We start from the raw sequence: 13,998 nt of genomic DNA on the forward strand, positions 1-13,998 counted from the left end.
TGGAACTCTTCAAATTCTCTTCAAATAGAGTTGCTGCTTCTTGGTCGGTCTAAACAATGTGAATACAGTTCAGGTAAATGCATATAAATAAACTTAACTTGATAACAACAATATATTTATATAATATGGTGGAAACTGATAAATGAATGCCAAATGAAACCGGGGTTAGATTGAGATGAGATAGACCATTTATTACAGTAAACCATACCTGTCAACATTTAGCTTTCCAAAAACGGGAGATTTGTTTTTCGGGGTCAGTGTTTATACCGGATCTGTGTTTGCATATTTAATAAGTTTCATACGTGTTTCAACACTGCATTTCGGTCGTTGCTTGCTTTTACCTTACCATTACCTTACGCATGCCAGTTATGTAGGCTATCCACCAGTTGCCTGCCTGCAGCCTATCCAAAACTCCAAAGCTGCTTGCTGTCAGATTTGGTTCCGAGGGAACAATTTCAGTGTATCAACAACACTCAATAACAGTTTATGTGATGTGTTAATCAATTAAATTCCCAACTATTTCACAACAGCTAGTTCTGGAGTAGGCCATTCATTTAGCCCGCTTGCTTACAACGAGACTCAGGCTGCGCAGTTGGCACCCGCTTCCTTATTTGGGTTTTGGGTTGCCAGGTTTTAGCCTATGACAAAACGGTTGAAACTGAAACTAAGTGATCGTGGTGTATTTCATACAGTTGAGTTTTCCGGGAGAAATAACAAAACGGGAGGGTGCTGGGAGATGACCTTGAAATACGGGAGAAACCCGGGAAAAATGGGAGTGTTGACAGGTATGCAGTAAACCATTTATTGTCGACAACTCACAGGGCAGTTTAAGTAACACGTCTGGTAAGCTAACTTTTGACCACCAGGGGGCGACATGTCCAATGGATTATGTGCTTGGCAGCCAGCAGGCAGGGAGGAGACCCTCAGTGGCCAAATGAAAGCCCACTAGAGGCCCTGAGCTGTCAGGCTAGAGGATTTACACGCTGTGATCTCTCAGCAATCAGGAGGACCTGAGTCCATTAGTCCTCTGGGCTGAAACGTGCTGACGTTGGATCAGTGCGGCCCGCAGTCTGTGTGTGTGTGTGTGAGAGAGAGAGAACATATGCAGTGTGTGGGCCTGCTTGAAAGGCAAGCATGCACATGCACTTGCACATGCTTGTGTGTGAAAGTGAGTGTGTGTGTGTGTGGCCACATGCATACATGTGCACACATCTGTGTCTGTTTATAAATGCACGTATGTGTTTTTTCTATACGTCTACGTAGGTGTATGTGTGTGTACGTGTGTAGCTATGGATTGTTTTCCTTTTCTAAAGTTAGCCAAAGCGTTTGGGGATTCCATCTGCAGAGAGGTGAGAGAGGCCATCAATGCAACCTGAAACCATCCAGTGCCCCCAGTTCCTGCAACCACTCCTTATACACGCACAACACACACACACACGTGCGCGCATACACACACACACACACTTGGCAAAATACACTGCAGTGCTCAATATAGTCATGTGGACGAGGCAGCATATGTTTTGCACATCTTTCAGTCTGCAGGTAGCAACATACAGGACTAACCTAAAAGACCTGCCTTACTGTCTATTACACAAGATGAAAAGAAAAATTAGGAGACAGTTTTAAACAGGATAATTTATTTAAAATGGTTGATCTGGTGTAAATAAAAAATATCTTCAAAATATCAACTGATTAGGCACCATTACAACATGCATGCAATAATAATGCTCTTTGAATATCACACTTAGATGACTGCATTGAAAAAAAATTCCCATACATAAATACTGAAAACAAAATCACGCCTACTAGTTGTCATCTATTCACCTTTTCTCCGTGCAGCTACAGCCGTCTACAAACAGGCAATGGCCTCTTGTTCTTTCACACTATGATTCCCACTGACACAGCATTGAGTCACCAAGCAATTGTCTGTGCTGCTATAGTCTGTCTACCTCCAATGGCTGCCAACCCCTAGAGCGACATTCATGGAGAAAAATAACATGAAATCCTACTGTGTTACTTCTCAGCACACCTGGGCACAGATGAACAGAGGCCTTGCAGAAGAGTGTGTGTGTGTGTGTGTGTGTGTATCCCCCACCCCCAACCATGTAACACTCCACACAATCTGTGCCGACTCCTCAGGCGCCTGGGACTTGCAGTACATGTTTGTCCTGTGGGCTATGAGGCAAGTGTATGTTTACAGTCTGTTTACAGTCAGAGATTGATGATCTAGGGCTCTCATGTGTCACCTTCATGTGAGCGGCCTGTCAGCGCAACCAAAAAGCGTGCTTTACTACGGGGAGCACAGCTGACTTGGTGGAACTATACATGTGTGAACATGACCAAAGGCACACAGGCGGGCTCTCCGAGTATTGGAAACTTTGTTGAACTTATTCAACGAGCAAACTCCAGAGAAAGAGAGAGAGTTCCAGTTACAATTTACCTACTTGAGCAGTGCATGGTCTGTAAATCATGCAAATTACGGAGTCTCGAAGGTCAATTGATATCCCTGGTCATAGTGTTTGTTCTTCTTTCTGTCTTGCTCTGATTATAAGTGGGTAAATGGGTCACATAAGCTATATTTACCAGCTTCTTTATATTTGAGGTCACGAGATCACCGTATACACAACAACAGATACTTGGCCAGCCTCAGCAAGAACAACTGCTTCCGAAAGAGCCTGAAGAAATTATCCTTGTTTGATCAAAACACATCCAAGTGGGAAGGGTTTGTCTTATCTGAATGAGAGATTGAGAAAGAGATTGTGTGTTTGTTGTGAGGATGTCTCTACTGGTCAACAGTTTTGTCTCAATTTTGACTCAAATGACAAACTGTCATTTGAGTCAGGTGATTTCCGTAACTGCACAATACACACAGGACCGTTCCTTTTCTGAAGTGCAACCATCTTCACCAAACAGGTAAATAGCCAGGGGGCATGCCAGCCATTTCACATGGGAAGGTCAAATGAAACAGGAAACAAGAGAGGAGAGAAAGAAGGGACAAGGCTCAGATAGCTCCATATGACACAAGGTTTTCATGAACCACTCATGAAAATCAAGACTTTTTTGTCATGGTCATATAGGGAACTAAAGGTCTACTGCTGAATCGAAACAATTTGAATTAGCAAAATTGTTTCAGGTCCTTTTTGGGTGTGTCCCATACTTGTGTAGATCTTAGTATTTACACTTAACCTACACAGACATTAACATAAAGGAGCCATTATATCTCTTCACACAGGTATCAATGGGGTATGTGTTTTGACCACACATAACAGCAGGAGAACTGTAAGCCTAGAGAGCAGGCTGAAACTAGTTCAACTAGGTCTGTTTTTCACCCTTTTCCACCCCCCCCTTTCCGTACAATAACGACACAGCTTCCCTGCGTTCTCCAAGGAGCGCTTTGGGGCTCCGCACTCATGTTACAGCATCTCTGTGGAATCCCATAGCACGGTGGAGCCTCCAAGCTCTGGAGCAACATTGTGCGGCACGGCGGCACGTGTGTGCATGGCCCACCTTGGTGGAAAACAAGGGGAATTCCACAAGGCACAAATAAATGCAGTTCAGCACCATCCAAACATACCAGACCTACAACTGTTTTCAAATTGTAACTGTATTTATAAACTACAAATAACTTTGGCTTGCTATTGTTGCTTTGTTTTGTTTCAGAAGATCACATACAAATTAGCTCCACTGTCCACAAAAAAATACTTATTAAGAATAAAGTAGTATCAGTCAGGGCAATGGATAGTCAAGCCAAATCAACATGCATACTCACAAACTACCGTGAATGTCCAGAAACTAGTCACTGAAGACTGAAAGAGGCTGAAGATTGAAAGAGATTTACACTATGTGAGTTTCACCCTGTTTGACCTGAAAAACTGTGTTGACTGCAACAGATGCTCAACGAAATTATACAACAAATTCAGAGATTGTCGAGTAGAGGTATACAAAATTCAAACAAATAGGTATAAGGTCTCTGTTATGACTGTCACAGGTCGTGAATTACAACAGTGTATGTTTCTCCCAAAGAAAGCCTTTGGCTACTTGACCACTCCACCCCCAACAACTACATGGTAACCAATCAGGACACGTGTACGGAGCAGTGGCGTTCTCGGCCACGCCTCTTACTAAAGAAGGAAACAAACAGTGAGACTGAAGATAGGACAGGGAGAAAGGGTTCATACGAATAAATCCTCGTCGCCCAGGACCGAGAGAACAAGGAGAGGAGAATCCCTATTTACAAGCAAATTTCCTCGCATTTGAAAAAGCCTAATTCCAGCTTTTGTATATATAGTTGAAATTGACGGGTGAGTTCACATATCAGTGTTTTTTTTCTCTCTCTCGATGAAATGGCTAGCTTGTTTTTGTCATAATAATACATTCTATTGACGTCTATGGAAGAGGAGGAAGACAGATTAATTCAGTTAACGTTAGCTGACTGAGGATATTGTTATCGAGAAGCGACGATTGCCTGCTAGGTCATGTCTGTGAAGAAACGTAAACCTAGTCTCTAGCTGTAAATAATGTTAAATTGGTGTGTTTTGTCAATTGTTCGTGTTTGTGACTAACGTTAGCTCGATAATATTAATAGCTCGCGACCTTTTGTTGAATGCAGCATCTGCCTAGCCAAGTCATCAGGCGGACGGGTGGGTCCTGGTAAACAAAGTCTCTCAAGTTGTCACCACCTCTAGAAAGATCACAAGCCCTCGAACGTGACTAGCCAGTAGCCACGGGAAGCGCAAAGCACGGGACGTACCCAAGCGGTCGCGTGTTTAGTAACTTGGATTGACGTGAAAGGCAAATCTGCTGTTCTTAAAACACTCAGTAATTTACCAGGTCTGTCTTATTATGTAACGTTAACCCAAGCTCTGTATTTAACGTCACCATTGCTTTTAACAAGCAACACTCAAAGCACAATCTCAATAAATCCTCGGCAAAATAAGGACAAATGTTCCCAAACGTAACTAATCTAGCAGACTGAAATAATAACGAATGTGTAACGTTACGGTAACGTTATGGCGTTAACGTTACAGAGCTTTGCTGTCGCAAGAAGCTAACGTTAACCATTTAACCTTTGGCGAGGTAGCTTCTAGCTTTGCTAACGTTGTCCAGCGAAATGAGAGACTAATGTGTTATGTTGGTATCGAGCTAAGTGAGTTGGCAATACATCCCCGAGTGTAACGCCTTTCACGAGTTTGCTCTTGCTAGGTAGCCTTCCTAACCATTCTGGACATATAGCTAACGGTAGTTAGCATTCTTAGCAGATGGATGGATCAAGTCAGTCCAACCTAAGATTTAACCAGCTAACTTAGCCTGCTTTACCTGACATAGCCTACATAGCGAAAACCTCATCTGCAAGGCCTCTGTTCATCTGTGCCCATAACGAAATGTTTCAGAAAGCATCTCTAGCTATAACGTTACTATTAGGATTATTTGGCTAACGTTAGCTATCAAATGTTACCCGTATTAACTTTAGCTTGCAAGGTTCTCCCATCCATTCTACTTGAAGAGAAAGAAATCTGTTGTCTGCACTATTGTCAATACAACCACGACGAGACGTTCATAAAAAGGACAATTATTGAAAAACATGTTTGAACAGCTCCTCGCGTTCACCGCTAAATAACGTTATATCAACATTTACATGCACTTGCCATGTAGCCTGTATTTCCATCGAGTCCACGTTAACTGGAAATATCGCAGTTTGTGGCTGGACGTAGAACCTAATATATATTGCTAGGCCCAAGCGGTGCTTGCCTTGGCCATCAACGTTAAATGGGTAGGAGAGAGTCAGAATCTTGTGTTTATACTCCACGGACCATGTCACACTGCCTGAGTCACCAAATGCAGCTGTTGTTGACTGGGCCTTGTTCTCCCCAGATCGACGTATTTACCTCAGCGATGGCTCAAGAGACGAATCAGAGTCCCATACTGTGTACCACCGGCTGTGGTTTCTACGGCAACCCTAGGACCAATGGCATGTGCTCGGTTTGTTACAAGGAGAACATAAACCGACAGCAAAACAGCGACCGCATGAGCCCCATGAGTCCCTTAGGTAAGTACCTTTCTTGCTGCAGAATCAATGCAGTCGTTCATTCTGTCTGTCTCTAGCTTTCCCAAAGCCATGTCACTTGCGTTAATCTGGCTTGAGGAAATCAGAAAATGTTTACCCTTGAAAGACCTCTTACTTCATTAGGCTGTATTTCTTTTGTAAAATGAATGAGTTTCTGAATGAAAGTCCTGATCGGTTTATTTATCTCTGTGATTAAATCAGGTCATTCATCTCAGGGTCGTTACCAGGTCCCAGTGATTGTTTAAACAAAATGGTGTGTGTGTGTGTGAGAAAAAGAGCGAGAGTGAGAGAGAGGAGTGTGTGTGTGTGTGTGTGTGTGTGTGTGTGTGTGTGTGTGAGAGAGAGAGAGAGACACAGACAGACAGACAGACAGACAGAGTGTGAGCAAGAGTGAGAGAGTGTGTGTGAGAGAGATATGCCTCCTTCCTTTACAACCTTCCATCTCAACTTGTGCTGTGCTAACAAGGGAATCAGTGGCTGACAATCTCTTTGCTTCATCTCAGGTGCTGCTGGTAGTCCGGCAGCAGAGGCCATCCAGAGACTAGAAGCCAGCTTAAGCAAAGCTGCTGAACCTCCAGCCGTGCCCAACACAGACACCACCAGAGAGTAAGAGCACCCCCACCCAGCCACTGTCTGTACATGAACTAGTTGAATTACCTGTGCAAAGCACAGATTAGTTTAAGTTAACCTGTCATTTTGTGATATGACTGCATTAAGTTGAATATTCATGGTTTTCAGAGATGACGGTGGAACAGGTTATCAGAATTGGCCCACTGTTCTAATATGGAGTCCTGCTGTGCCTGATCTAGTTTTCTCTCTCCCTCCCTCTCCCCTGTCTCTCTATCTCTGTGTCCTGCTCTGCCCTATTTTGGTCTGTGTAGAACCGTCCCAGCAGCCTCTTTGCCTGTGACACAGCAGATGACTGAAATGAGCATCTCCAGAGAAGAGAAGGTCACGTCGCCAAAATCAGAAGTTGCAGAGCCAGGTAATTTGAGTCTTTTCCACATGTACAGAAATCAATTTGATCAGGCGTGGTCACCAGGAGGTGACTGCTCATGTGTAGATCAATTCCTATGTATTAATGATTGCTTAATAAAGATAATGGACACATGGCTTTACCACGGCTCTACTCTGTGTTCAGTTTAATAAAACCAAATGGTACGTTTCTAAATAACGATCCAGATCTTGACAAACACCCTGTGAAGTAATTATGCATTGTATATAATGTAAAAAGGTGGTCAGTGAGTGTGTACTTACACAACCTGAACCCTGGTCTGGGCCAATGAAAGGGCTGTATTGTTATACTGTATATTGCCAAATCCATGTGCTATTCAAAGAACGGAGCTAATCTACCGGTTCTAGTCTATGGCAGGTAGGCCTTATCATCTATTCTCAAAAGTGTTTCCTTCCAAACACACCATCTCCATTTGCATATAACCTAGCTGTTCATGTGAAGTGACATAACCTCTGTGACCATCCACCACCAACAACCACAGTTCTTAAGTGTATGTACAATATGTGTATACTAAAATAATATTTTTATATTCATATATGACAAGAACAAGATTGCCCTGCCCTTGTAGGCCAGACACTTTTGAGGTTTGTTGTTATTTTGGGACCTCTCTGTTTCCTCTCTCTGCCCTGTCTGTCTGTGTATGTTTTGTCTCCGGCCCACAGACATTAAGATTAAGCTCCTCTAAAATAGGCCGCTTTTAAATCACATCAAGGTGCACGTTGTCAGTGTGGATCCCGGCCAAAACAGCTCGGCTTCAGGCTACTGCACTCTTAAATCCCCGCCACTGACAGAGCGTCCAGCGAACCTGGACACCTCCAGTGGCCGTGGCTAATCCCTCAAAGCAATGGGCTCTACTCTGGCTTCTCACTCCCAGTTTCATAACACACGGCCACACACACACACACACACACACACACACACACACACCACACACCACACCACACCACCCCACACAGACAAGGGCTAGAGAGGGCATTTCATTTGCTTAGTCGGTGTGACAGTTTTTTTTTTTTCTTTTTAACAAATGCAAATGTGTCCCCCTCCCTCTCCCTTTCTCACTGCAGTTGTCACCCAGCCGAGCTCCTCCTCCAGCCTTGCCCTTGCCCAGGCCTGTGACGAGACCAAGGCCCCTGAGCTGCCCAAGCCCAAGAAGAACAGATGCTTCATGTGTCGCAAGCGGGTGGGACTAACAGGTGAGCCCTGGATGGTTTGTCTGTGAATGATTGGTTGGCCCCTCTGAGTTAGACATTTTTCTTTCTGTCTATCCCTGTCCTCATACCACATGCCTCATTGTTTTTGCTCTGCTGCCTTAAGGTTTTGACTGCCGGTGTGGGAACCTGTTTTGCGGGCTCCATCGATACTCCGACATCCACAACTGCACATATGACTACAAGGCGGAGGCTGCTGCCAAGATCCGCAAGGAGAACCCCGTGGTCGTGGCAGACAAGATCCAGAGAATATAAGCTCTCCCCCGCCTGGGAGAATGTTGGGAACTTTGATCTGAACACTGGCGCTGGAGTGGCTAATAGACAATTAGTTTTTTTTCTGAGAGCGAAAGAAAACTTTTTTTTTTTGTTTTGAGAGAATGGTGCACGTGCAGCGATCTTAATTGTTTCTTGTTTGTTTTTTTGTTTATGTTTGTTGTTTTTTGTTTTGTTGGTTTTTTTGAAGGGGGGGAGGGTGTTTCCTTTTTTTTGTTTCATCCTCTTCCTCTCCTTTATGTGTTTGTTTGAATAGGTTGTTGCTTTTTTCTCCCTTTTAAACCATAGTCATTATTTCTGTACGTCTTGCATATTTGGCCAGGACACTTTTCAGGGAAGATGGAACAGTGTTGCCCCTTCTCGACGATCCCCATCTCGATTGACAGGTTCAAAGGAGTCTGAGAATGCTGTGTGCCAAAAATGTAGACATTTACTGGGTGGACCAGGATGCAGCTTCGCCCCAGCACCTCTCCTCCGATCCTCCATTATTTTAGCCTGAGTGCTCCGGGGCAGCATCCTCTGTGCCGAGTTTCAATCCGTTGGTTAGACGAGCGTTATTTGATTATGAAAGCCAGTGAGAGGCCATCTTGTATCGTCGAGCGAGCGAGGTGTGAAAAACGCCTGAATGTGAACCTGTTCTCTCCTTTTCTCCAGGAAAACACATCTCTCTCTTTCCCCTGTCAGGCAGGTCAGTGGACAAAAGCTCCCGTGTCTGCCAGTTAAGTGCTTAGTGGCGCCTGTCCATATTTAATCAAGCTATCGCCGGTTGGCTTTCCTGATGAGCTCCTGCCTCAACCTCGTCTGCCTGTTGGAGAGCGAGTCGAGGCTCTGTATAGACTAATGATCGAAACTGTCACCTGAAGGGCCATGCTATTGAATTGAGGAACATGCTGTCAGAAAAAAAGAGCAGATTTTTCTGTGAAGATGCTGATCTAGGACCCGTCTTATTTGAGAAATCCTTTAATGTTCAGTTGAAGCCCAGGAATGTGTGAAGAACTGGGGGTCATTGACAATAATCTTCATCTTAATTGTGAGTAAATGTATTTGTCATAGTTTTTTTTCTTTCTTTGAGAGTAAGTATTACACATATTTTGAATATGTGAGCAGGTACGGTATGTAACCATGGTGTGCGTGTGTATGAGTGTTTTTATAAAACTCTTCTCCATATCTTGACTCAAGCTGAATTAACCTGGAATAGGCTTGCCATTTTGGTTTGTTTGTTTGTTCACTAAGAAACACAATAGAAAAAGAATTGTATCGCTACAGTAGTTCTTCCACTATGGACTTTTGGGCTGTTTCTTGGTCTCTTTGTGTTCCACCATCCCTTACATACCTCTGGTAGATTTGTGTGCGTAATGTACATAAACAAACCTCACTGTTGGTTTTCTTTTACTCATTTAGGACTGGCTTCAAAAGAAAAGAATTGTATGTATCCGTTTTGAGTTTTACTTTCACCTGTTAGGTATATGCAAATTTGTACAAAGAAAAAAATACAACTTACCATGTTCATATTTATGTAATACATATATTCGTGTTATCTGGCATTAAGGTAAACATAGTATCCTGTAAATAAACTGATGTACAGAGATGTCACAGAGTCTGACCTGGTGGTGTTATTGTGCGCTGGAGGTGAGACGTATTCCAAGTGCATGGGTTAGTGGCAAACCTGAGTAAGGTAACTCGGTGGTAAGCCTCCTGAAAGGTGAGCCCAATGGCTTCATTCTCCTAGAAAAACAAAGCTATAGAGCTCTTCTATTTACAGCTTACTTTAGGGTAATGCACAGAGGTTTGTAAACTAAACCATGCAGTGGAAATGCCCTTCTCTGGTGTGAGTCCTGAGTGACTTTAGATGCAGAGAGTGCAGCTGTCCCACCTGTCAACTTGCATCAGGACGTGTGTGTGTGTGTGTGTGTGTGTGTGTGATGGAGAGTGCTGGTGACCCACCTGTCATGCGTATCAGACGCTTGTGTGTGTGAGACGGACTGTGTTGCTGGGGGTGTGAACCAACCTTCCTACACCACCACCCCCACCTAACACACACACACCTCTCTTTGTGTGTAAGTGTGGAGAAGGGGGCAACAGGGACAGAGTGACGCTGACCTGGGAACAGCTGTAGAGGTGTCTGCGTCGGCCGGCCAACTGAGGAGTGAGGACAGGTGCTGCTGCCGCTGCAGTCTGACTGACCCAGAGCCTTCCCTTCCCCTCCCCCCTCCACCCACCCTCAACTCTCCCAACACCTCCTGCCCAGCTCACGCATGCAGACAGCGGCCATTGAGCCATGCTGCTGCTACTGCTGCGGCTATTCTTCCCCAGCCTCGCTGGCCAGCCATCGGCTCTGAGCCCGTCTGTGTCTGGGCTCGATCATCCGCAGCGTGTTTTTCTCTCTCTCTCTCTCAGTTGAGTGCTTAGAGGCAGGGGATAGAGTGTTAGTGCATGTGCTTGTGTGTGTTGGAGGGGGAGCTAACGCCAGGCTCTGCCTATGACATCACAGTGACGGCCTATGACAGATGTTGTGGGCAGATGAATGGGCTTCAGTCCGCTCAGGGAGGGGACGAGGGAGGTCACGACCGAACAGTGGGGAGGTAAGCTTAGGGGAAAGCCAGATGCAGTTATCACATGATTTCATATGGCTGAAGACTGGCAAGCAGGTCTTTTAATTGGTTCTTCTGCCATAACCACAGCCTCAGAAAATGAATTATGGGGGACATGTGCAATTATAAAGATGTAGGAATGGAAAACAGAGAGGCTAGAGGACACCAAGACAGTTGAGTGCAGACTGCCAGTTTAAGTGAAGCACAGAGTGCAAAGTAATATCAGTTTAGAGACACTTAAAAATGGCTGCTGGTTTTAAGTGTCAAATTCAGATCAATATTTAGTGTAGTGGTTCGTGCATGGGTATTGGGTACACTGTGAAAGCCTTACAGTATCCACCAGGCTCGGACTGGTAATCTGTACAACCGGTGGGCCGGTGACCTCCGGGATTTTTTTTTTTTTTTTTTTTTATTTATTTAAGTTATTTAGCCTATTTGCGGCCCGTCATGTAGGCCTAGGCCTAGCCTAGCCTATAAATGCAGTTGCATCCATTTGGCTTGGGGGGTGACAGGTCAATCATTTTGGCCTCTTAATGACAGGTTCAGTATGTGTTACGATCGCGCCCCCTTGCCCCACCCCTGAAGTGGATTTGTCCCAAGCAGCCGCTAGGTTTGTGGGGAAATAAAGCCTACGAGTCCATGCATGGCAGCCTAGGCTATATACTGTAATTGCCCTCCGCTGGCTGGTGTTCACATCATCGCAGTTTAACCGTAAACAGCAATCAAAGGTGTCTAGTTTTATTCCATAAATATATTTTATAAACGTTAGTTGCACGCACTACCAAGAGCTTCCATTTACTGCACCATGTAGGCTACTGTAGTGCGGTTTGTCTGTCAACATAAAAAAAAAACTACGGGTAGCCTACAATTTTCGCACAACTTGGTGGAAAAGTGTAGCACAGGTTATAGAAAACCTATATTGTATATCCTCATTTTTGGACTCAAAAGGAACTTCAAAGTATTTCCCATAGCCTTTTAGCTCACAACGACATTGAAAGTGAAACTTGGGAGTGTTACATTAGATGCACAATCAATTGCGAGTCGATGCAGGTAGGGGGGGGGGTCCAGTGGTGGGCAGGTCCAAGAGAAAAGAGAGAATTTTGTTCCCAGTCCGACCCTGGTATCCACTTATATTTGTGTTGGATTTTACGTATATTTAACTTCTCTTTTCTTTGATTTGTATGTATATCTACTGTATAACTGTCTACACTCACCTTTAAGGCAAGAGCTTAGGGCTGAGGAGGGATTCCTGCGTGAGTGTGTGGTGCAGAGCATGTCTGGGGAAAGGGAGAGCAGAGAGTTCATGCAGTAGTCTGAGTTAATGGTGGTGATGGTGGAGGGCCAACCCTGAGCACCAGATGACGTGTTTGTTGGTCTCCACCTGAATGACACAGTGCGTGCACACACACACACACACACACACACACACTTAAGTGTAACTTACTCATTCTGCACTCTCATGTTTTACAGAGGGAGAGCAAACAACACACACACACACACATACACACACACCACTCACCACACGCACTTCAATGTAACTTACTCATCCTGCACTCTCACGTTTTACAGAGGGAGAGCAAACAACACACACCCACCCACACTCACGCTTACTCACCCCTCCTCCTGGACACATACAGTACACACTCACACACATATACTGTCTCTCCCTCTCTCCCTCCCTCTCTCTGACTGTTGTATACCTGAAACTACGATAAGCTGTAGCTTTCACAGCAGGAGTATTTAAAGGTCCTGTGTCACTGAGAGAAGATGAGCTGGAGTTGGAAGAGTAAGACTCTGTTAGGCGACGTGTTTGAGTTCAGTGGTATTCGAGGACAGGAGGAGGAGGAGGAAGTTGCTATCGGCGGGCGATATGAGCTCAGAGGCATTTGAGGAGAGGGTGAGGTGGTGACGCCAGTGGGTGGCAGTGTGCACAGTGGAGGCCATTGAGCCCTCCAGATTAGATGAGGACAGGATTACAGGAGATTTGGGTAGTTCATTGAGTAGTCGACACATACGCAGAAAGAGGGAGAAAGAGAGAGAGATAGAGAGAGCTGTCTGCTCTTTGGGCTGTCCTGGATTAAGAAGTCTCCTCCCACATTCATCTGTTTTAACACTACTTGTTTTGAGAGGCACAGACATTTTCCTCTAGTTGCTTTCTGCTGCCTCATGTTGGCCTGTAACCTATTTAATGAACTCTATATCTGTCATTTGCCAATCCAATATGGGAGTATAATGAAGCTACAGGAAAGTGTGTGTGTGTGAGAATGTTTCTGAGAATGCTTGGTGAAGTCTAGTCAAGGACCCTTCAGCCAGACTAATCTCGCTTGGGCTGAGTCAGCGCTTCAGTGACTCAAACGTGCAAGGAAAAAAAAAAAAACCTCACACACACACACACACACACACGGAAGGGGAGGGGAGGAAAGAGGCAGAAAGAAGGAGAAAGGTCCGTGTGACACCACCGTTTGCTCTATGCTGGCCCCTCCTGGTTCACACACTGTCTCCACCCCCCTGCCCGCCCACTCACATGGTCTCAACTCATGCCCTGTTCTGTGGTGTCTCATTCTTTGCCCCCCCGGCTTCCCAGTGCACCCCTCCCCACGCTATCTAGCTGTTACACACTCCTCTGCTTATTTTGACACTTTGTGTCTCCCTTACGGAAATTATGAAAACACAGGCATTTTGCAATAAGGTATGTGCAAGAGGGCGAGCAACTCTTTGACAGATGGTGAAGTGACGTGTGTGTGGGATGTTATCTATTCAGTGACACCTACGACACCTCTTGAACAACCTCACAAGAATGTAAAGTAGACTGATGAAATCTGAGGTGGAAAAACAGCAAGACATTCT

General features: G+C 44.8%; 1 protein-coding gene across 1 annotated transcript; it reads left to right on the plus strand.

The window, feature by feature from the left end:
- Positions 1 to 4,133: 4,133 nt before the first annotated feature.
- zfand5a (zinc finger, AN1-type domain 5a) lies at positions 4,134 to 10,153 on the plus strand. The gene is made up of 6 exons (XM_048242700.1): positions 4,134 to 4,301; positions 5,872 to 6,046; positions 6,568 to 6,670; positions 6,946 to 7,049; positions 8,144 to 8,272; positions 8,394 to 10,153. The coding sequence occupies exons 2-6, from the start codon at positions 5,893 to 5,895 to the stop codon at positions 8,540 to 8,542; spliced, it is 639 nt and encodes a 212-aa protein (XP_048098657.1). The 5' UTR covers positions 4,134 to 4,301; positions 5,872 to 5,892; the 3' UTR covers positions 8,543 to 10,153.
- Positions 10,154 to 13,998: the final 3,845 nt, after the last annotated feature.

Source organism: Alosa alosa, chromosome 5 (assembly GCF_017589495.1).
Source record: "Alosa alosa isolate M-15738 ecotype Scorff River chromosome 5, AALO_Geno_1.1, whole genome shotgun sequence".
Lineage (NCBI taxonomy): Eukaryota > Metazoa > Chordata > Actinopteri > Clupeiformes > Clupeidae > Alosa > Alosa alosa.